Genomic DNA, 26931 nt, shown 5'->3' on the forward strand with positions numbered 1-26931 from the left:
AATCCCTATTGAAGCTGAGTATGTTTGGGGCCTAGTTAAAAGAGATTAGACTGACTGCGGGGATGTAGACTACTAACAAAACATTAATCTGTCATGAACGTGTGGATCATTCGATCAACCAAGTGTCTTTATAATCCCTATTGAAGCTGAGTATGTTTGGGGCCTAGTTAAAACAGATTAAACTGACTGAGTGGATGTATACTTTTACCAACAAACATTACTCACGTAACGAACGAGTGGATTCATAAGACTAACCAATATTGCCTTTATTATCCCTATTGTAGCTGTGTAGGTTTGGGGCCTACTATAAACAGATTAAACTGACTGCGTGAATGTATCCTTTTACCAACAAACATTACTCATGTCACGAACGAGTGGATTCATAAGACTAACCAATTGCCTTTATCATCCCTACTGTAGCTGTGTACGTTTGGAGTTTAGTAAAACAGATTTAACTGACTGCGTATATATGAAGTATGCTAAGTATGATTTAGTCGAGTTGAAATAAAGTTTTGTAGATTTAGTCATACTATCAACCGCCTCTAGTGCGACTTGAGTCTTACATTCAGTGAATTTGTAAAAATATTAATAAAAAATAAAGTTTTTTGTTATTAAAATACACAGCCTTATGTGAATTACAAATTGGCCCATGTTTTTTTAATAAAATATCGTGGTTTCACGCTTTAAAACTAGCAACTCATTCAGATTTGATATACAATATGCTATATCATTACATTGATGGATTGGATGCTGTAATGTCACGTTAAAGATACTGCAGTACCACAATAACAGAACAACAATAGCGACAAAATGTTGAGTCACTCTAAAGTCTCGAGTAAATTGACTGTTGAGTGTACAAAAGGTTAAGCGTAACCGTGCTATGGTCTAATACTTAAAAATAACTGTATGTCCAGACTTTTAAGCAATAAATTCCTCTTATCTAAATTTACTAAAATACATTTTAACACATATTTTACTATTTTGGATGCTATGAAAATATTTTAAAGTACACCAACTTTGTGACTGTTTAAAATCAACTTTCACTTTTGCTAGTATGGTCATAATACAGACTGTTTTAAAACAATTTCATATTTCATCAGTTAAATTTTCATCTTGGAGTTTTACTAGTTGAAGAATTTAAATAAAATATTTTTCCTCGCTTTAGTGTATGTTGAAAAGAATAGTAGAGCTCACTTCTAATAGCAATTATCCGTGAAGTAAAGTTATAGATAGTACCATCCTCGTCTTAAGAAGATTTTAAGAGTGTCAGACTTGCTTTGCTTTTCAGGGCTACTTACTTCATATATATACAAAGGTGAATCTACGCTTAGTGAAAGAAACTAACGCTAGTGAATAATTATTGTCCACGTCACTAGTCACCTAGCACGAATATCTGGTACAGTGTAATATTTATAGTGTATGAATATCTGTGTAAGGACCGAGTTCACAATGTATCCATATGTTGAACGATCAATGAATCAGCATTGATCAAATGTGGCATGATACGATACTCATATACCCGAAGCTATAAAGTATATAAACATTTGGATATGATATGATATTAAAAATTCAAAATTTTGTCGCCATTTTCCAATAAGGTAGAACTTTAAAGTTTCAAATGGAACGCCCGATAGATTCTTGCAATTCTCATCACAAAACAATATTTAAAACTGTGTATTTTTCGCAATCTTTTCCCCAACCAATCGTTCAAATCCATGCAAAAATATAACGGTTAGAATTTACAAACGTGCAAGATGAAAATAACGGTGTAGTTCTTTTAAATAGTAAAAATATGAAACCACTAACATTCGGCACTGGATATGATGAAAAATATAAACCGTCATTTTGTATAGAATGAGCCGTTTGAGATCGGCTGAGTAACTTTAAGCTCTTAAACGAGTGAGTTGAAAACAAATTTCTAAGAATAAAAACGTATCTAAATGCTTCGAATGCAAAATGCAAGAAAGTTTATGGCGTTCCATACGAAAATTTAAAGGTGGCAGATGTATTGTAAAATGGCTGCAAAATTTTAAAATTCTGAATTCATATTATTTTAATTGTCACTAACAAGTAGTTTAATTTCTAAAATTAAAGCTTTTATGTTAGTTTTTTGTTGTTCAGACAACAATGATGGAATATAAAAAAGACATACTGTATAAGTCAAATATAGGAAAAGATTGTAAGTTTCTTCCCACAAACATTTACTAAACGATAAATAACCTCTTTGAACACATGAGAACCTGAATCTTATAAATAATAAAAGATATAAATCGCGAGATACATAGATATTGCATACAATAAATTATGCAAATTATAACCTAGTACCGTGTTCGATAGAGAAGTGACCCTTGTGTGAAGCAGAGTACGGGGTTGCCATGACTACCAGGCAGCTTGTACTAAAACCGCCCTTAAGCCTTGTCATTTCGCTAACATAGGAGTTGTGTACGTGTTCTCCTCTCAAGCTATTTATACGTAATAGAGTTATCAATAGATATGTAGGCTATAATAATACTCAATAGGTAATTTCCTTGCCAATCTCTTAGTTTAATATAAATGTATATTGCATTTGGAACAGTAAATGCCTCATTAATAGTCATCTTATACAATACAAATATTTTTTAGGTTTAATCTATTGGAACCACTTTTGTAACGAGTTAATGAGTTTATGAGCCAACTTTAGAGAAAATAAAATTTTAAGTTTTAATTTATGTGAAAAAGTATTCAAATTTTGAGGATTTTTTCATTTTAAATATATTATTAATACCCAACCAAACGCTATTTAGTTTACTTGTAAAGTTTATGACGTTTCAATATTCAAAAACACAACACACAAAAACAACAAAACAAAATAAAACAAACACAAAAACATTGAAATACATAAACACATGATAAAAACTATACAAAATATAATTTGGATACATGTTAAAATACATTTTAAATAAAGGTTATTCATTATTCTATGGTAAAGAAGGATATACAATTTCTTGTGGAGCTAATAACAAGATAAATGCCAGTATAACAGACTCAGCTATTATTACTCATCAATCATTCATTGCTTATAAACGGCACTTCCTGTGTAAGACAAACAAGTTTTAATTTTATTTCGTAATAATAACATTTTACAGAGGTTTTGTTAAAAGATCACACTGACGACTTTGTTTTAATCAGTTTAGAATAATTTAACTTCAACATAATTTAAGGCTGTGTTCGTTTATTAGACAACGTTGTTTTTGGCATTCCACCTTAAATGAAAATTCATTATAATATGCCATCACACGTGACTTATAACAATGTTATGCCAATAAATGTTATTTTGGATATTAAATGTCAAATTATTTGAAGTGTTGAGATTCCCTGACCCTAACTTCAACATTTTATTTGGGTGCGAGGAATTAGTTAAAGTTGTACAGTGATAAATACAAAATAAGCTTCTATCTATTTTTGTTCATATTCTGACTTACATTTTGTATGTATCTTAATTTAATATATTTTTTATTTATTTGTATTATACTGTAACAGTGGCACATTGCGAGTGATTAATAAAACCCATACTATTAAATGGAAGGTCAAATGTGAGACTTCAATGAACTTAATACAATAGTTTGTGCGATAGGTTGACAATCTACTGTTCACGGGCCATTAAAATGTCTGGTGGGAGCGTTGTATTGTTATCAACTCTTAACGAACCGCGAGCGAGCGACAACCGACTTTAAGTGTTGAATCGGCCTCGAGTGGAGGGGAAACCAGGAACAGCTGTTTACACAATACTCGCTGGATAGTCGTGCCGAGTCGCGGTGAGAAGCGATATCGTTATCACTCGGTCCCGACAACCTCGATGTAACAGTGACCCACACTCTCAGCCATGTATGTGTTTGTATTAGTTCTCGTCGCGATGTCCAGCGTCGCTGTCGCAGAGCTCGACTTCTTGTTGCTCCACACTAACGACATGCACGCCCGCTTCCAGCAGACCGACAAGTACTCTGGGATCTGCGGGAACATGAACTCGGGCCTCTGCTATGGTGGGTTCGCGAGGCTCCACGCCGAAGCTGTAAGGAGGAAGCAGGAGGCGGATAATAAGGGCCTCCCGACAATATTCCTAAATGCCGGGGACTCCTATCAGGGAACGCCGTTTTACACTTTCTACAAGTGGCGTATTGTCGCTAAATTTGTCAATATGCTTGGAATGGATGTTATGGTAAGTTATAGAACTACGTCGTTTAGGACAATCGTACATAATTTTTGAACTCATTAAGTTAGAAAATGGACTAGTAACCAAAGTTAAAAGATTTAACCTGTTACATGTTACTCTGTTTTGAAGCAGGTTCTTCTATCCTATTAATACAATTAGTGCTATTAATATAATGTGTCGTAACAGGCTTCACTGAGATTTTATACAAAATTTCAAATACATAGCTCAATTTATTCCCCTCCAGACAGATAGACAGACACACAAATAAGCAAAAAAAGAAGTTGACACATAGAATTTATTTTTGTGGAAATTGTTTCATTTAAAAGTTTAAATCTGCATATAATATATTTACCGACATATCTTGCAACAGGATAATGGAGATATTGAAATTATCTTCATTAATTTGTGTTTTATATCAATATTAAAATATTAAAACTCTACACACTAATTCTCTATAAAATGATGTTGTATGTGTTAGAATAGTTAGGATATGTGACATACTTGAATATGTTATTGGTGTATTGAGTTTGTTTACAAATTTATTTACTCCGCCATTTTACCGTTGCCATAATGGTTACCCATATTCTCTAGCTCTCGGCTAAATTCCATAGAGTTATATACACCGTAATTGAACTCAGTGTTCCTCACATATAAATTAAGCTTCACGCAAACATTTCAAGTCTATAAGTTTTTTCGTTTTCAAGATATCGTGCGAACAGACAAAGGGAAATTAAATTTTTAACCTTTACGAGTTATAGTCTTGCTGTTCAAGTTCAACAAATTAGTACTGTATTTCTAAGTATCTAAAATATGTGTAATAATTACATTATAAATTCAATATTAATAGCGTACCTTCATGGAATTTACTTTCATGTTACAAAATAATTAATAAATTAAACTAAAAACTGGCCAAAGATATGACTTTAAATAATGTATTTTTCTTAACAATTCAAAGTTCAAAAATTTATGGAATAATTTGCCAACTCAATGGCAGACTTCTACTGTATATGTCCACACATACCAAATACACTATTACAAAACAAGGCTACTGATCTCTTATTATGCATAAATTGGATATTAATTAGTTTTTTTTTTCATTAATGTTACTCCAAAAATGTAAATCTTATAAATAAATGTGTTGCTAAATGCTAACCTTGGGCTAAATCCTTTTTTAGTATATTCGTTGAAATCCGAGTACGGTTTTTATAAAGGGAAAAGTTTTAAAAGTTTTCACGGAATATTTTAGAAATGTAAAAAAAAGTATTATATAAGAAAAAAAATCCAAATTTAACTTAACTGTTAATACGTTCAGCTGAACTTCGTCAAAAAAGATGAAATATTTGTTTAAACTGAAATTTGAGAAAATATATATAAGTAGTGTACTGTACTAACGTAAATACAAAATTACTATCTAATTGTTATTACTGATTGAGACGGATTTAAACCATTTGCCTTATTAGAAATACCATTTCAACTCCTTAGTAAACAAAAGTGTTTCATTATGAACAACAATGGAACAATGGACATTATGGAATGTTTGCACACACGGGTACAGGAAAATAGTAGGGTCTTTTGAGATTGTGTATGATATGTTTAGTGTGCTTTAAAGAAAAAAAAATCAGATGGACACTAATATTCCTCAGCGAGACATTCTTTCCCAGATTACAGTCTAAAAAACAAGATGATTATTTTGAAATTTTTAATTAATTTAGTTTCCCTATTCCACTTATACCTAAAGCAGAGTACAAGCGAGCGATGGAAGCAGATGCTTTTCGACCAAAGCAGTCTTTTTACGTTTACTTATACATATATTTTACTAATGAGGGTAAACATTCGAAATCAACTATAGCACCACAAATATTGTACACCAGAAGTATGAGTTTTGTAATCTAAACAAGAGTTCCGAGACCTACAAATGTATTCATTTACTTGTTTTGTGCAACAGCACGAATCCAACTTACTGTGAAACCATAAATAAGTTTGACAGGAAATGAATTTATACAGTCGTAATTGATACTTGTTTACTGCAGTAACGGTTTAGTTAGTTGAACATGAGCAGGTATATTTTCTTCGACGTTATGGAAAGGCAGTTGTCGGACTCATCTATGGCAATTGAAATATCCAAGACCGGATCTTGATTATTATGACTAGTAGTTGACGCTTTTTGGCCAACGTAGGTCTTGAAAACCTACATATGTATTTATTGTTTTGATCAGGGCAAGAATCAATATCCAACTGAGGCACTGAACCTGTGTGACTGGAAGTGAGTTTGAACGGTTGAGATAGATATTTTTAGACCTTTAGTCAAAAAAGGCCGCAAGTATAGGGCTTCTCAATCCTACGTATGTATACAAATTTTCTTTATCAGGACAAAAAGGTAAACTGAACTCATGAAACTGGAGATATTTTAGACCGGACGTAGATTAAAAGTGCCGGTGGTAGTCGCTTTTTCATCGAAGTATGTTTCCCCGAACTTTATATGTATATAACTTAATCAAAGGTTTGAACAGATAAACTCAACTGTGGCGTCAGAAATTCAATTGATTAGAATCAGAAAATTTCCTACGCTCACAAAACAAATAATAACCATACAAATTGTATTTAACTTTGTATCTCTTACCCATAGGCACTGAAATAATAAGTACAGGGGTTCTTAATATTACATTCATAGATGCTTTCAATGACAAGGCTATGCCCTTATATTTTGAAAATATCATGCGAAGCCACCGGTAACAGCTAGTATTACTATAAAACTCGTTACCAGACAATAACTCTTTAGTTTATTAAGGAATATGATTGTTTTACCAATGTTTAATACATCTCCAGCATTCATGTAGAAGTAGTGTTTATTTTTATTATCAAGTAATGTCTATAAAAGTGGAAAAGTATTTTACCATGAATTTTGAAATACGTTGATTGTTTTCCTCAGTAAAGTGTGTTAATCACTTGAAATCATCCATTAAATTCTTAACTACCTTTCCTCTACATCACAAAATTGAGTTTGTGACTTTCCTTTACACCATACAAAAGACCTCACTTACATTCAATCTGAAAAAGGCATCATAAGTATTTTAAATCTAGGCAGAAATTATTAACAGTATTGGTCATGTCAGCCCAATGGTATTAATTCAAAATTTGGAAAAAGAATTGACATAGTTTATTAAGCATTATGGAACAAAGTGCTCTAGAATTCTCAGATCATTTACAGTAATGTTTGTTTCAATGTGTTTATTTATATCACGTATGGTTTCCATATAGGAGACGTACAAAGTTGAATATACAATATTGTAGGTATAATAATTATGAAGCAGATACCTACCCCATTTCTCAATAGATTCATACAAAACTTGACACAGAGACAGTCAATGCCATAGCTTGGATGAGTTTGTTAGCCAATCTTAACCAATGACACATTTCAAGATAACGGTCATTCGCATTTAGGCCAAATGTTTATTTATATATTTTACAATATAAATTAGATTTGACACTTTTCATGACATTTTAAAGTTATTTCAAGAAACGTATATTCCTACTTAGTTTTCAATAAATTTATGTACTTATGTTTCTAGATCTTTGCCGTTTAAAGTTATAGAACTATACAATTGAACCGTTATATGAATATGATTACTAAATTAATTTCGAATTAATTATAACTAAATCAAATCCACGTATTTCTAATAAAATGTATATGTTGGAAGACATACTTTCTAAATTTTTGAAACTGTTACGATTATACTAACATACCAACGTTGAGCGTTACTGTCCCACCTGTGTTGTGTGAATCAAACATCTAAACTAATAATGAATCTTCAGTTTGAAATTTCGAGAACAGCCTCATGTGAAATTTACCTTTTTCCGACAAAGCCAGTAGGGATATTTCTCCTCTGTTGTGAAATTTCAATATTTTCATTAAAATACTGAACTTTGGTTGTAGCAATACGTTTATTAAATTTAATATGATTTAAAATACTATACTTACTTACATTACTATCTTTGTATTATATAAGTAATATACATATAATAAATGTATCTTTCCATTTACAAGTTCGGGTGAAGAAAAGTATTGCATTAAAAGTTATAGGGCTATACCAAAGACATATTTATAATATTGTTCCTCATTATAATTTAGTATTATATTAACCATGGTTTATCATAGTTTATCAATTTATTACAGCACTAGAGGTATCATAGAGCATCAAAAGTCGAACATAGTAAACAGTCACCATGATGTCGATTATTAAGAAGTTTTGTATAGCACAGTTTCCACGAGGAGTGTCATCATTATAACTTTAAACATAACTTGATTTACATAGTTAGCCCAGGAGAGGCTAATTGAACTCGGCTTTCTCTAATAACACCTTTTGTAATTGTGTGACAACTGCCTGAATAATCTCCCCTCCTTGCCAAGGTATGTGACTGAAACATGATATTACGATACAAAGCAATCAAAGAAGAGAGTGATAAAAATCTATGTAAATGTAAATTTATGAAGTATGTAAACTATGTTCATCATTATAACATAAATAATTATAGGGGAATCTTAACTATATAACACACACACACACACACACACACACACACACACACACACACACACACATATATATGATGTTTATATGAAGTGTGTGGTATCCTTATGAGACAATTGTGTACCTGATGAGACAATGCGAGTAATAGAAAACTAATAATGGATAATGTATGGATCAATAATCATTTAAATAAATGTGTATGTTATATATATATATATATATATATATATATATATATATATATATATATATATATATATATACTAGCAGACCCGACAGACGTTGTCCTGTACACACGTCTTTATTTCGAAAATTTTAAACTTTGATTCATCTGTAACAACCTGGGCTGTTTTGATAAAAATGTCTATTAAAAAGTTATTACAATATCTAACTTCATTACATGTACATTTAATCACACTTCGACCAACCGATAGTGTGTGAGTATAACGTGAGAGGATGTTTTAAATAAAAACTTAAACTTACTTAATCTAAAGGTAAAAAGGTTGAAACAAACTATTTTATAACAGGTATATTTTTTCAATTTACAACTTAATATATCGGAATGCCATTGAATATTTAAAATTTTTTTTGTTAATCCTTCAGGAGTATACACAAACAAATTAGATGGTTTTCCGATAGGGCTGAAGTGGCCTCCATCACAATCGAATTATTCATATTTCTGTATGGTCTATCTAAACTACTATCCGAATTAGATTATAGTTATGTAAAGGCTGAAGTATAATAAGCAGCCACCATCACAATTGAATTATTGATATTTCTGATTAGTCTATCTAAACTACCGAATTTCTTTATAGTTATTTAAAATTACAGTATAGTATCAGAACTGGCCAACAGAATTTAATTTATGTAAAATACTATATAAGTATTCCGTATAGGGCTGAAGTATAAGTGGCCACCATCACAATCGAATTATAGATATTTCTGAACAGCCTATCTAACCTACTAAAATGACGAACCGAATTAGATTATAGTTATTTAAAGGCTGAATTATAATAAGCGGCCAACATCGCAATCAAGTTATCGATATTTCTAATTAGCCTATCTAAACTACCGAATTTCATTATCTTTATATTGATATTTCTTGTATGCGTGTGTATGGAGCTGAACACCTTCTAAACGGGTGGACCATCTTGGAATGTTTTACATTGGATCCAGCAGAATGCGCTACGATCACAGTTTCAAATGTTTTCTATTTTAATTCCAGGTTTTACTGACAGTTTGTGCTGCTATCAAATATGTGTGTTGTTTTGTAACATTGTGTAATTATTGTGTGAGTGCTAATTGTAATATTACATTAATAGAGATTGAAAATGTTTGAAGTACATGAAAAACTATAGTTATTTATTGAAGTTATTGAACTAATTTTGAAAATATATTGAATGAAGTGAGTATATTGGTCGCATAACCTAAGTAGCATACAAATCAAAAGGTTGTGTTTCTATGTGTGAATAACTATTGTTAACAGTTTGGTCACATAAGTTCAAATTAAGTAGCATACAAATCACATGATTGAATAACTATTGTCCTACAGAATTGGTTTTAAATTAAATTCTGTTGGCTAATCAGAAATATCAATAATTTGATTGTGATGGTGGCCACCTATTATACTTCAGCCCTATAGGGAATACTTATTTAGTATTTTAGATAAATGAAATTCTGTTAGCCAGTTCCGACACTATACTGTAATTTTAAATAAGTGTGATGTAATTCGGTAGTTTAGATAGACTAATCAGAAATATAAATGATTCAATTGCAATGGTGGGCCGCTTATTATACTTCAGCCTTTAAATAACTAATTCGGATCCAGTTCCGATACTATACTGTAATTTTAAATAACTATAATGAAATTCGGTAGTTTAGATAGGCTAATCAAAAATATCGATAATTCGACTGTGATGGTGGCCGCTTATTATACTTCATCCTTTACATAACTATAATATAATTCGGATATTAGTTTAGATAGGCTATTCAGAAATATCAATAATTCGATTGTGATGGAGGCCACTTATTATACTTCAACCCTATCGGAAAACCATCTAATTTGTTTGTGTATACTCCTGAAGGATTAACAAAAAATACTGTACATTCAATGGCATTATGATAAATTAAGTTGTAAATTGAAAAAATTTACGTTATAAAATTAGTTATTTAAAATTACAGTATAGCCTAGTATCGGAACTGGCCAATAGAATTTAATTTAAAACCAATTCCTACACTATTAACAATAGTTATTCACACATGTGATTTGTATGCTACTTAATTTGAACTTATGTGACCAATTTTGACTGCAGATTAAAAATGTTAATTACAACAAATTATTTGAAATCCAATTAGTTTAAAACTTGATTATCTAAACTTTTAACAATAGTTATTCACACATAGAAAGACAACCTTTTGATTTGTATGCTACTTAGGTTATTTGAGGTTATGCGACCAATATACTCACTTTATTTGCAAAATGAGTTTAATCACTTAAATAAATAACTATAGTTTTTTATGCACTTCAATCTCTATTAATGTATTATTACAATTAGAACTTAGCACAATAATTACACGATGTTACAAAACAACACACAAATTTTATAGCAGCACAAACTGTCGGGACAACCTGGAATTAAAATAGAAAAACATTATGGCTGTGTTGTAATATTATAATATTTACATAGAACAATTGGTGAAACTTCATCTTTGCCATTTGCATTACAATACACTGATCAAGCACTTTACAATAACATTTTTCTAAATTTTAAATGTAAACCATTAATGTTTCTGCCTCTTTGATGAACTTCAGCTGAAAGTATTAACAGCTGTTAAGTAACAGTTCACTTTGTATTACGTGTCGTAGCGCAGTCTGGCGGATCCAATGTAAAACACTCCAACATCAACAATTTGTAATTAAAAAATTTATTAATAAACTAGTTAAATTGGACCGAATTGTGAATCTAAACCATTCTCGGATCCACCTGAAGACACACAAAAAGTTTCATTAAAATCGGTCCGCCCGTTTAGGAGGAGTTCAGCCCCATACACACGCACACAAGAAATATATATATATATATATATATATATATATATATATATATATATATATACCATATATATATATATATATATATACCGTATATATATATACCGTATATATATATATATATATATATATATATATATATATAATAAAGAAAAGATATATATAATATAAAGATATATATATATAAAGTTTGGTCCGACCGGCCAATAAACCCGTAATGTCAATTGCCGTCGTAATGCCATTTTTATTGGCAGCTATACCGATAGGACATATTAATTACATTAAGTATATAATCCCACGTGATCAATGTGTGTCAATAATCTGAATAAGCACAGCGAGGTGCGATAATTATTAAAGCACGGTACCCACTTCAACTGTCCCGGTTCAGATCACCACGGCCTACCTCCGACTACTGGACCGGCTTGGCGTCCCCCTGACTGGATTGGAAGTTCACTTAAAAAAGTGTTAACAATTTCTCAGTCTCAGGTGATTATGATCGTAAGCAAAACTTATGACCTCATAACGATGACGTAGCAAGAGCAGACCGGGCCGAGTTGGTTTGTACATATGGCAATGCGAGGAGACGGATCGGAAAAGACGGAGCTGTTCGGGGCCGCACCGTACTTAACAAGCTTAACGTCCTCAATACCTTTTAATTTCAAAACTGTTATATTTAAGTATTTAACAAAGTAGCTAAATTAATATTTTCAAATTCAAGTTGTCAATTTTTCTTTGTTGTTGTCGTGATAAAACCAAATTTTTTACAATATAATATTCATAAAGTCTTTCGTTGTTTGTATATCATATTACTCAAAACAACGAATACGCTGAAATGTACTTTGGTAAAGAAGTTTGTTCAGCAAAACATCCCGAGGATGGTAGAGGTGACCACTTAGACGCGAGGGGGGGGGTATGTGTCCAACATCTTCCCTCCATTCCTTGGTCAGTTCTAGGGGCGATTATTCCGGTACCACACGTATGGTCGCTATGGGCGAGTGTCCGTTTGGTCATATATATTTTTATATCCCAAAATTTCCGGGTCGGGCCGAACTAGGCCATAGTTCTTTGAAGATATGTTAATATGACATATAGCTAGACATATAAGACCGAACTCTTACCAGTTTCTCTTACCACGTTACCATCAGTAAAGCGACATAACGCATCATACTCTTGTACATGGCTGCTTTAGGTTAAACATCGCACTAGTAAACAGTCACCATAAATACGGCTATTAAGAAGTTTTCTAGGGTACAGTTGCCACGAGGAGTGTTATCATTATAACTTTAAACATAACTTGCGTAACGTAGTTAGTCCAGAGAGGCAAATTGAACTTTCCGTTCTCTAACAACTTTTGCAATTGTGAGGCTCAATCATCGGAATAAGTTGCCACCACATCGCCCTACAACGTTGGTAGTTATATCTTCATCGACAAAGATGGAGAAACCTGTCTTCAGTAGTTATACTCTATTTATGACGAAACAGACTATACCAGCTATTGTTCACTATCGATACACACTACTTTAGTTTTTAATATTTACTTGTACTATGGAAAAAAACGATTGGTTATAATGGTTGTTACAATATTATTCCTCAATATTAAAAAAATCATCAGCACAGAATTGTCATATTCTTTGCATTTGTTTATTAATAACGTACTTTTGTAAGGTCACCATAAAGCCATGGAATAAGTTTCAAATTTATGCATGTCTAGCATTATTTAAAAAATAAAACGATGTGATCTGATGATGCATGTCAGGAATTAATATTATTTGCATGATAGAGTTTTTAAATAAAATCTATATGACTGTTTTACTTGATCATCATATATCATCGAATAGCTATGTTATTTTTAATGTAATCATACTAGGGTGTTTACAAAAAGAACATTAGGCCTTCAGACTTGATAAGTGAAGCGTTATCTAGAAAAGTAAACCCAATATTTCATTAGGCATGGTAAAATTTGATAATTATTTACCTGATGTTAAATTAATTTGAACACACACACACACACACACACACACACACACACACACACACACACACACACACACACACACACACACACACACACACACACACACACACACACACACACATATATATATATATATATATATATATATATATATATATATATATATATATATATATATTGTTAAGGCCAGTGAATATTCAGTCGCCCAGAAAGTGTTTAAATATATCCCAAATAAAATTATTCATCTTTTAAAAGGATTATACACAACAAACATAAGTAAGCATTTTATGCGTTAATGTTCTCACCACATGTGCGTCATAATTTTCATTTACAGTTATCAGTTGTAATATCAATATTGATGAAACCTTAACTGAATAAGTAAACAAGTCCTTGAATGTGATATAAAACCAAAAGTCAAAGAGAGAGAAATACAAAGTAATATAAAGTAGGAAGTTAATAAACGTTGAGAGTGTCTTTAGACAGAGACATTTTCCAGTTTCAAAAACACGACATCTCACTTTGAATAATTAATCCATCGACTGTTAAAGTCATAGAAATACCGCGTTTGGCAATCTAATGATACTTTATTCATATTTATTTCTTCCTTTGGTTAAGATTATTTTTCTTTCAAATAACCTTCAAGTGACTTATTTCTTGCCAAATTATTGGCTAAGTCTTAGAGAAGCCATGTGACTCGAAAATTTTCATTTCCGTATATCTACTTGTTTATACGTCGGTTGTTTGCATTATATCTCGAAAACGAATTGACCAGTGAACCTTGAATTTTGCATGAGGTTTCAGTTCTATGAAGAACACTGACCTTGATGATGTGCATGTGATTCCATGGGATTTGGTTGAGCGTTGGCAAATTAATGTATTTAGGTTGGTCCTGAGGGTAACCATGGTAGCAAAAACAAAAATATTACAATGAATAAATTTTTAAGCATACATACCTCAAGTGATTCAAATTTGTGACATACTAACATATGTACCCTAACTATCCCAAACATACAATACCATTTTATAATGACATCGTGTTATAGGAAACATATATTAAATCCAATTTAATGAAAAAATGTGGATATATCATGTAGCAAGATTTGTCGAGAAGTATTGCATATGTAGACGTTAAATGTTGCTTGAAACTTCATTTCTGGAGAAAAAGTTTAATGATAATCATTTTTGTATGAAGTTCTTTTTAAAATGATTGTATGACTGTCTATCTGTCCGCAGGACTTCTCGACAATAACATGATGTATAGTTTTAAAATTTTGCATGCAACATCAGTGAAGCCTCTTACGTGATGTGCCGTACTTTTACCTTATTTAAAACATTTAGCAATGATATATGTGAATGTGACATACTTCTTACTTTAAATAAGCAATTGATATTCACGAAGCGAGATTGATGTCAATTCTCACACATGTATTCGTTCATCCGTATTTCGTTCATCCATCTATCGGCATTATAAAATTCCACCTAATATTGTTTTAGAACCTTCAAAAATTCCTACAATATTATTCGATGTACGAGTAGGATTGGTTGTAAATGTCATAACTCATCTCAAGTATATGTACGAAAGAAAACTTTCTTAATTTGGTTAAATCAAAGATTTCTCCCTGTTACATTGATATACCCCCCCTTGTATATTTCTCCCTGTTACCTTAGATTTTATTAGACCTACACGAGACATTCATACGCAAGATGTGTATTTAGCTCCAAGGGATTATTTCAGCTTGTTCAGAGTTCCAAAGCTACGGCTCCACCATGTGACTTTGTTGCCGTTGAGGTATTTACTAACTGTGCAATATGTCATTGTTTATAGCATATGTGCTATATATCAATTTATAGCATTGAATGATTTATCTCTCTGAATGAATGTAACTATAGAGTCAGAGTTCTTACACATTGGATTAATCTAATTTTGGAATCCTACAAAGAAATGTAATGTTTCTAGAGCCTAGGCAACCACGAGTTCGATGACGGAATTCCAGGTCTGGTGCCTTACATAAAAGCAGTTTCTACTCCTATTGTCTGCAGCAACCTGAACATCTCCCAGGTACCCGAGCTGAAACTACCCAAACTCACTCCTTCCGTGGTTCTGACGGTAAACGGGACCAAGATCGGAGTGATCGGGTACCTCACTCCAGAAACAAAGGTATTTTGTTTTTATTCTATAAACTAATTGTTATCTATATATTAATAACTACGCTTTTGTGCATGCTAATTAAATCACTCCTTATTTTTTGTTCTCGTCAATAAGAGTACGCAATAAACATTGTAATTACTAACACTTACAAACCCAAGTTCTAGTCAGCAGCCATTTATTTCTCTCTGGAGATTCCCTGATGCCAACATTAGATTTAATGTCACAAGATATAAGTGTTTACTTGTACGTACTATGGTTTTAAACTTGTACCAAATATTTCAATAGTGAAAACTGCAAAAGTCGAAAAGTCTAGGTAAATTCTTCAGCTCGTTTACAATGAATTTTTCGAACAGCACAGAACTTCAATAGTGCATCTCAGACATCGAACTAATCCTGGAATATGAGATTGAGGCTGCAAAGTTTCTTGCGACAGAGAAACAGCGGCAGGTGTTCGGAATTTATTTCAATTAGTTTGTATTCCTAGAACAATTATTTTTGTTTTGAGCTAAAAACAGCATGGAGACGGACAATTTACCGGTTAAAAAAAGACATTGTACTACTTTAGGACTACATTTAAATATTCTTAAAAATAAAATTAAACCCATAAGGTACTTTAATTTTAAAATGTCTCAAATACAAATCCTTAAAACTGTAAACTGGAATATTTTTGAAATATATTTTATTAGCTAATTCTGCCAATTTATGAGCTCCTAAATGATAGGGCAGAAAGAATTATCCGCATCTAACTTCTGAAGATCTCTGTTGAATAATAATTGCGCTAGTACAATATAATCAAAAGGAACCCAACTTAAAGTGTGCTAAGGCTAGAATCTTTAGACGGTGTAATCTTGAGATATTAGCAATCACATATTATCTTAAAAATGTCGTGTTCTTGTTATATAAACTGTATTGTACCGGACAGGACATTCGATACGTGTGATGGGAGTGAACTTGTACCATGATGTGGCCATTAGGTGATGAAAGTGGATCCGCTGTTCAACTGAGATCGATTCGAATATAATGGTGATGAAAGTACTTGAACATGAGTATCATTGATGAGCAACCATTTACACAAAATGGTACCGAACCCAGGCAATACTAAAAATCTTAACTCATTTTCAGCTCAAATCTCAGACTGGTTTCAATATACAATTTTTTAAATGATTCTCCAGACTGGCCGGTTCCTTCTTTCACGGATGTATGCTAATTATTTTAACCTCAATTAGTGTAGATGGTTGTTTCTGTATTGTTCGTAATTTATTACCACCGATTACAAAATTCAATGAAAATTATCGGAAATCCTACCAAGTCGTGTGGATTGGAAGAAATTTAAGGATCGAGAATCTGACAGGTCTATGAGAAGAGGTCGCCACGACTAGAAGTGACAGGTATGTAAGAGATCTTGGGCATCGCGACGTAAAGCAGTACTCAATATCTCTGTTACTATGCATACGGTTCCGTTGGTACTGTTTTCTTATTGCAGTTGTTGTATTGAATCCACCGTATATTTTTTTTTAATTTAACCAGATTCTTAAATTATTTTGTATTGCTTTGGGGCTTAGAACACAAATTGGTGGCACAGTTAAGCTTATTATCGGAGCTATTCATTCATTTAAATTATAATTAATATCTTATCACTGCTAGATAAAGTAACAAATACAAGACAGCGTTTGCTTACTATGCACGTAATTCGATTTAGTTGTGTAGACAGTGACGTAGCTAGCTGTCCAATAATTTATCCATGTCATATGGTCCATGAGTTTTGTCACTGTTCATGTCCTAGAAGTCCTTCATTGGACTCTCACCTTATCTGGTTTAACGTTTAGCAGATTATAAATATAATACAATTTCATAAGCACGGTCCTTGTACATTCATATCAAGGGTCGTGTAGAATCGAACTGCTTCTAAACTAAATTCAGTTTCTAAAGTCTGTTTTGTGATTTTAGAGAATAATGGTTGCTAGTGTCTTTGGTAAATTACTGCAAAATTCTCAGCATTTTCCAGTTTTATAGAAAGTTTTTCCAAATAGATATGTCCAAATTTTATTAATTCACCAGATGACGTAGACTATTAATTTGTCCAGAATCCCATGCAGTTCATTTACTTCATACGTTCAATTGTTCTGATTTATGCTCAAGAAGAGCAAAGAAACGTTTGCATGCATGGCTCTTTGCCAGGCATCATGTTCACTAACACGATCTAATCTTTCCCAGGCCAAAATATAACAGTTTAAAACTTATGTCTGTTTTTAATTACATGAAAAAACTCATGTATTCCTTGGGTTTCCTGGTAAAAAATGAGTCTAATATCGAAGTACCGCCTCTTTAAGTATAGTTTTATATGTTATCAAGCAGTTTGTCTTTAAACTTTCGCTGCTCTGAAGTAATACGCTAGAGTATGTGTAAATTGTGTTAAACTTGACAGTATTCGATTCGCTGAAAACATTGCAACAATCGGTATTTAATTAATGTTGCATATGCCATGAAAAACCCCTTCTAATAAGCAAAATAAACCATAAATATAATCAAAGTATTGAAAGTTTGAACAAGAGATACATCGTCGGTGAGTGTGTGACGTTTATTAAATTGCCAAGAATGTTGGTTAGGATAAAATACTTTAACGGTTTATGCTTGCACATTTTAACCTGTAAATGTATGAATTGTTCCAAAAGTACATAATAGTTAAAATTACTAGTTACCTAAGTAAATAAATACTAAAATGGTTATTAAAAATAATTGGGAATAACAAATTTGTGTGACCAATAAAATAATCCTTATTTAGCTAACATCATTTAAGAGTCTCGTATAGTTCAAAACACACGAAGTAAATCTTATAAAGGTGTAAGGTGGTTAACGTTGAAAAAGGACAATAACTAATTTGTAATTACTTTTAAGAAAGGAAAATGGATTCAATTCCAGTGTAATCCTTTAATTTAAGTTTACGAGTGAAATAATATTTTTACTGCTCTCAAAGTCTTAAGGAATCTCGTTCGTAACATTCCCTTGGAATATTAAATACCTGATTACGTAGTAAAACTTTTCTCAACATCTACTATAAAATGGATTCTAAGTAACAGGGAAGTATAGAAATAAATTCGAGGAAATCACCTCATGAGCGACATATACTCTGTACAGTTTAACATAATATTTTTTTTACAATAAAGTAAAACCTAAATAAGTGAATAATAGTACAGATTAAACATTTTCTCAAATTGTATCATGTTCATAACAAAACTAAAAAGGAGGCTATCATACACTTGATCATTAATTTACTCATTGCATTTCTTCTACATATGCCAATATTCTAAACTATGAACTAACTTATGATACGCCTTTTTCAAAACAAGTAAGGAAACTACTCATGCATGTGATTCAGGGTGGTTACGTTCCTAATTTTTAAGAGATTCTCCTCTAACGATATTTTTCGATTCAATCCGGCTTAGAATAACACTATTGATAGAATTGAACAATTGTTTTCCATTCAATAGAAGAGTTAAAACGGTTACCATGCCTGGCTCATACACCGCGAAGTTAAAATGTTTCAAAAATATAAATGTTACAAAAGGTAAAGGTAAAACTTTTCTTTAAGAAAGCATTTTTCATCTCGGATTGATATGAAGAGAAAGTTACGAAAAGTAATCGTGAAACAGAACCTTTTCAGTTAAAGAGGACGTATTGCGATATAAATCAGAAAATCTCTTCCATAGAAAACATGTCACGTAAAATGACAGCGCGTGTGGCTCTCTGCAGTCACGTATCCGATTGTGAGGTAGAGAATGTCGAGTATCTGGCGTGGCGAACCTTTCAGGTAAGATGGGTTGTTTGCGGCCAATTCACTTACAGCAATCTATTATTAATAATACGTGCATGAATATTTAAATCTTTAATAAATCATTGAATTGGAAAAAAAGTTGCATCTCAGAATGGAACTATATATCTTAAGGCAATAATTTCTAACGTCAATTTTTGTTATGTAAATTTTCTTTTCAGTTATTTCGATTAATTTCTTAAATTTTTCTTACACACTTACACAAAACTTTAACATTTAATCCAAAAAGCATTGATTATAATATAGGGTATTTAATAACTATTGAACTTACGAGCATAATATTTATTTCGTTTCACCCTATAATCATGACTTGACTTTTCGTCTTCTAAAAAGAATACGATTAAAACAAACGGTTTCTAATTACAAAATCTGATACTTTTCAATATATATATATATATATATATATATATATATATATATATATATATATATATATATATATTGACAGATACGGCCAAATACAAAATAACTGAATCGGAAAAAGTAAGCGCTCCGTGGTGTAATGGTAGCACATTCACCCGGCAAGTGAGAGATCCGGGTTCGACTTCCGGCGGACCAAGTACTTTTTGCGATTCAATGTTTATTGAAATTATATATATATATATATATATATATATATATATATATATATATATATATACTAGCTGTTTCCCGCGGCTTCGCACGCTTTTCGTAAGTTTTGCCCGCGTATGAGCATTTCTGGTTGAAGTAAATTATATTTCCAACCCCGATGTAGATTTTACCTTGATGTCACGATCAAGAAAATATGTCAAAAATGTATTGTACATGCATAATGTATTTTATTACAAAGTGGTCTACCACTCAACCTTTAAGTTCAACCAAAAATTTAGTTTAGACAATTATACATCATAACTTAGCGCCTTCAAATAGTGTTTCACTGTTTAATATGCGTATCTATCTCGTAATTGCAGGTTATAATGTGCAGGCGCTTTGAAAACTTTTCTTCATTTTATTCGTTTATATTCACGACATAAGCGAATAATTCAGATAATAACTATCCTATCTTCTAAGTTAGACTAAATTACGGATACATGTGAAATTTGATTGAAATTGGTTTAGTCGTTTTGGAGTTTATTGGCAACATACATCGTGACTCAAGATTTTTATATATATAAGATATATATACATATATATGTACATACAATTTTATTCATATTTTAAATTGTGGAGCGATCCGGGCTATGTATTAGTCAATTTGCTATTAATTAATCAATAATTTAAAACATAATATGATTATTCATAATTTTAAACAGTAAATAATTAGGAATATATTGACATTGTTATGTAGAAAGTATTGTCATTTTCTTTGCCATACAAGGCATATTATATTATTCATTATTTATAATAAACTAAAGTTCATAAAACTATTAATATAAAATGTGTGTTTATAACTAGTCACTTCCATATCGCGTCGAGACATTTCCAATAATTTTTCATCTTTCAGATATTGTTGCCTTAATGTATGGAACCATCATGCGTCTGATTATATTGAACCGAAACCTGCTGTCAGTGATACACATCCGCTTATGAAAGATGTGAAGGACACAGAAGTTTAACGTGATTGGATGAAGATCAACTGATCAGCAATCAATATGACTAATCAGTAATCACTATATTTTTTCCACTTGTCCCGATCGATGCTCATAATTTGATGAAATACTGTTTAAACTCTTTCATTTCTTTCGGCGACAAACCTTTCAAATAAAAATGTTTTTTTTATACAAACCTTTCAATCACCGATTGTTCACTCACTTTTCTCCATTGCTTTATAATGCAAACAAAGGTTGTTCATCAATATCAACAAAACTACAATAAATTAATTTTATTTCTCTTAATAAAAGAACAAATGGAAATACACATATGTGTTTGAGAAATTATACTGGCCACTTTAACAAGTTGTGTGACCAGCGTTGTAAAGAATATATAAATTACAAATAAGGACCATTACAGTATAGCATTATTTGAAAGCTTTTGATCCACCTGCTGTAACAACTGATGGTAAATAATTCTGTTTGAAAAGTATAATACATTATTTAAAGTATGTGAAGCATAATTTTGTATAAAAGTGTAAAGAGTATATGTATAGTATACACTGCTTTACTAAGAATCCATAACTATCCATGCTATACTTATCCATAACTACGCGATGGATTGAGGTGAAATTGAGATAGCTATCTAGGCAATAATTGTCGTTGCTAACATTTTTTTCAATCTTTAGGATTTTTCAAGGACTTACTGACCTACTCTTGTGCAATGAAGGGTAAATGATAAAAGCTTTCTCTTACTATATTTTATTGAATCGTTTTAAACCAATAATTAGTTATTATTAGAGTAATCGCTATGAGTTGAACTTTGAAAAATTAACAATATTTTATTGTTTTACTATCCATTAAAAACCTATTAAAATCAAATTTTTAACATAGTCTGAGATGCTTATTACTTGATTAAGTAGTACTTTTTTAATCGATAAATTTACTCATACTTTCGGTGTGACTTCACTCTTTACAATATTTTGTCATATTTTGATTTTTTTTGACAGTACTTAGCGACTCTCCAGAATTTGGAGTTCCTCGACGAAATCCCGAGCATTCGATTAGAGGCTCAGAGGCTGCGTAGTCAGGGTGTGAACATTCTCATCGCCTTGGGCCACTCTGGCTATCCTAAAGACATGGAAATTGCGAGAGAGGTGGAAGATATAGACATTGTTGTGGGAGGCCACACACATACTTTCCTCTACAATGGCAAGTACACATGTGTAAGTTGTTCACCACATCACGCACGCTATAATTTAATTGAATAGTCACTGTTTATAACCTTATTACTTTGATTAATAATACATGCATATCACAAAATGTGTTACATAACTAAGAAAATCACCAGATGACTTCCTTTACCTTAGCGTTAGCTAAGGTTTCTCCGGAAGGCAGAACAAATTACTTATTTGTCTTTATGTCTATTTTCCCGCAGGGTATCACAAAAACTACCTTCACCTGTAGACTTAACACTTTGCATGAAACTTCATTTCTACTTAGGCAACGTCAAGTTCGATTACTGCTCATGTCTCTTCATAAGATTTGGCTGATCGGTATTGAAGATTTTTTCATTGGTCTTAACGGTAAAAATAATGGTAACTAAAAAAATGCAGAAATAACAAGTTTTTAATGAATTGCTTTCAACCGTATGAACTTAACAAGTGATGTTACAAAATGTAGTTCAAAACTTCAAATTATGTTTGCAGCCTTAGCGAAGCCTGTTACGTGACACATGGTAGATTACTCACCTTATCAATATGAGGTGTCCATAAATCTTAATGAGTTATTTTCTACTTTATAAAGCACAGAAGTTTTTATGCAAATTTACAATTTAAGCCATTTTGTTAAGCAATTATATAATATTATAAATGCAAACGTGACTTTGTTTGTGTGATACGCTTTCATGTGTCCACTTTTCAAGCGATCGTACTGAAATTTTACATGGTCATTTTCAGAGTACCTGGTTAGGATGTAGACCTATTTTTATGTTCAAAATATCTCCGGGCTACGCTACACTGGTCTCTAAATTAGTTAAAACCCTATCATGCCCTCTAAAGTTACATTGAAGCAAACAAATATTATTAATTGAAATAGGCTGTTAAATGTAACCAACTGTTCGATGTAAACATTGTATAATAACAGCACAACCATATGTTTATTAATTTAACTACTATTTTGAACTCGTATTACAATTATATTTTGAAACCATTCACTAAGCTTGAAAATAGTACCAGGTTCATATTTCAACATTTTCAGCAACCTTTGTTGATCACAGTGTAAGACCTGATTTAAATAAGATAATTAAAAGTTTTTATTGAATATATACTTCTAATTGTGCACTTTATAAATTATTAACAGTACAGTGCTTTTTCAGTACTGTAATGCAGATATCAAATATAAAGTTACTATATAACTTTTACTAGAAGCTTGAAGGCTGTTATGAAACCCACCTTAATTAATTAGTTTTTAAATCTAAATTAAATATAATTTAACGTATTTACACGGCCGGACGTAGACAGGAATTAACTCTCTGACTATTTCTATTATCAAAATAATTTTTTATCCACTCTTAGGACATAAGAAGTGAACGTTATAGACAAAACAGATATTGAAAATAAGGTTCAGTACCATATTTTATCTACAACTTGGTTTACTATTTGTTACTTAAAATACTTAAGTATATATCGGATAGTTTTCTATTTCATTATAAAATGTAGACAAGTAATCAACTGAAAGAGTAACTGAAGGCCTACGGCCTAAGATTCAAGACGTTGACTCGGATATCTTATAAAACACTAATAGTTTGGTTAAAACCAAGAACGCCGTAGTAAACTTAAAAGCATGCAGAGAGGTTTCCGCCGGTGAAGAAAGTGTAGTAAGTAAACGGGCGAAAACAAACTTTACAGGCATCACTGTTTTACGAGAGATGCATCATTTACTCACTCGCTCCCCACGTTTAGCATTAACTTGTGAATTTGTTTTTTAAATTCGGCACCAGTCAATTGCAGCTTAAATAGCACTCTTTATAATTTCGTTACCGGATCTCCTTAGTTACAGAATCAGAGGGCGTTTTTATCTATAGATATTGATTAACAGTACAACTGTTAGTTGGGTAGTAAGTACTCTATAGTATATTACTACAGTTTTACAGCATAAGGTTAATATAGTATTATAATAAGTGTACTAGATAACATAATATAACAACATTACCCGTTGTTGTAAGCGGACAGGAAACGCATTAGGCTTTATCTCAATAACAACTATTATTTGGGTTTTTCAGGGTCCTTTACTGTACATTTTTCCTTTCTTATCATGCCAAGTGCCATTTTAACTAATAATCACGTTTTTAAATAAAAACTGTTCAAAATCCATTTTGCCTCCCAGGAAGTCGATTCCATGTCCTCATGTCTGGAGATCCACGTTAGAAGAGCTAACTTATCCCTACGCTACGTGCATGTGATACTTCAATACTTTATAAATTCTACGAATTGTCAGACTATCCAAAAACTATCTTATATGATTAAAAATATAATTAATCAGAAATTAAATTAAAGTAGGCCTTTACATATAAACACAATATAACAAAATAATACCTTTCTTTATATTTTCTTAGATAATTTAATCATTCTAAGGGACATGATATTAACTTATATAAATTTATTTTAATCTAGGATTTTAAGATTAGTAATGTAACTTAAAACTGAAATTCTAACCATCTTGAAAAATTATATGTAACCGATCTTTTATATTTAAATAGGCTACTACATTTTCAATAATTGTTTGTGTACATAAGTCAACTAATTTTGTATTAAAGAGGCATTACAATATATTCATGCTGAAGTATAAGAAAGCACAACAAAGTCTACTTTATATGAGTATAATTAAAGAAAAAGGGGGAAGTCTGGTAATAAGATCCTGCATCTCAGTCAGCTCAAATATTGTGGTACATTCAATAATAATAATAATATTTTATAGCATCTGTATCAGCACTTCTGGTTCGAGTGAACTATATTTGCAACACAACTTTGAATTTGCCTTTTTACCATGATCAGGAGCATACATAACAAATTACATATATATGGCCATTGTAATTTACTTCCGTTTTAGTATGTTTTGTGCCATATTTGATTTTGCCTTTTCGGCAACAAGAAAACATCTATACATACGCAGCTCTGAGAAGCCAACTTCTGGACTAAGAGAGGTTTCATAAAAGTCTTGAATGTTTAGTAAAAGTTAGACTACGTTGTTTTTAATACCTGTAATGCCAGTAGTAGGCGTTGTATGATTACTGCTAATTCAAGTGAATTATACCTTCAATGCCAATGTTGAGTTTTCCTTGTTGCTACCATCAAGAAAATATGTCAAAAAGTATATGTTTATAGCCATTGTAATTTATTTCGTTTGCAGTAAGTTTTGTTCCATAGTTGGTTTTGGCTTGTTTCCCGATGAAGAAAATATATATTACAGATTAGACAAGGTTATTTATCTCAAAATTCAATAAAGGTATATTTTATAATAGTCTTCGAATTTATAGTAACAGATAACAACTTTGTCTTTTATATCTAATACTTAATATTTGTTAGGCACACTAACAATCACACCATTTACGTGTTTGATTCTTTATAGACTAAACTATATTTTATATATTTTACAACATTTACAGTTGGAATTAGTAGGTTAGTTTAAAGGCACAGTCCAGCGAACTATCATGCAGTTCTTACAGACTGCTTCAAAGGCAGTCTTCGGAGTCAAATTCTGACCATCTTATGTTTTACAACATTTTCTAAGTTAGATTTATAAGATAGAATAGTTACTTAATCGCTGAAATCTAAAAATGGCATGAAAACTGACGGTCTTCTTACTCTATAAAAGTAAACAAATTGGAAATAGTGCTTCAATTAATTACACATGTGGTTGTGCTGTGTTAATACAATGTTCATTCAAGACAGTTGATTACATTAGAAGTAATATTTCAAATAATATTCCACAACTTTAGAGACCAAGATGTGATTTTTCGCTCCTTTAATACCAGTGGGATGTTTCAAAATAAGAATAGGCCTGTATGCATCTCAGAGATTCTAAGAATTTCCAGGCAAAATTTCATTACAATCAGTTGAATACTTTACGAATGAAAGCAAAACAAACAAACAAAGGCACTTTCAAAATTATAATATTATCGGACATTTTTTATAGGCTTCATAGAAGACAAAAATAACTCTATTTGAATAAAATTAAGTACTGACATGAAATCATCTATATTGTTTCGTTTGTAATTATAATTATAAAAAAATAATTTTTATGCTATTTAGTATGTTTAATGAATTAATAATACAGTTTTAATATTGTATTATTAAATTAAAAGACTTGTACGATAATACAAATAGGTTGCACAAGCCGTTGCTGGGAAAGTGTATTCCAAGCATAATTCATTACAATAATTTGTAGTCAATGGTGATTATAATTTATTATAATAATAAATATTTAGTATTTAATAATACTAACTTGCCTTACGATTAAACTTTTATTCTGTTAACTAAAAATCTTCATCTTAAAAAAATGTTGTATCTTTCGTAAGGTAATCAATTAAAGGACAAATTATCCATTGAATTTTTATTTACCATTTTTATTTACCATTTTTATTAAGTTTCTTCTATTCCT

General features: G+C 31.4%; 1 protein-coding gene across 1 annotated transcript in view; it reads left to right on the forward strand.

Annotated features, from left to right (window-relative positions):
- The first annotated feature begins 3753 nt into the window (after positions 1 to 3753).
- Positions 3754 to 26931, forward strand: part of LOC124357121 (protein 5NUC-like) — a 77757-nt gene continuing 54579 nt past the window's right edge. The window contains exons 1-3 of the mRNA XM_046808593.1: positions 3754 to 4195; positions 15700 to 15900; positions 22281 to 22482. Coding sequence (XP_046664549.1) covers positions 3863 to 4195; positions 15700 to 15900; positions 22281 to 22482 — 736 coding nt within the window. The 5' untranslated portion in view covers positions 3754 to 3862. The remainder of the gene's footprint in view (positions 4196 to 15699; positions 15901 to 22280; positions 22483 to 26931) is intronic.

Source organism: Homalodisca vitripennis, chromosome 3 (genome assembly GCF_021130785.1).
Source record: "Homalodisca vitripennis isolate AUS2020 chromosome 3, UT_GWSS_2.1, whole genome shotgun sequence".
Classification (NCBI taxonomy): Eukaryota; Metazoa; Arthropoda; class Insecta; order Hemiptera; family Cicadellidae; genus Homalodisca; species Homalodisca vitripennis.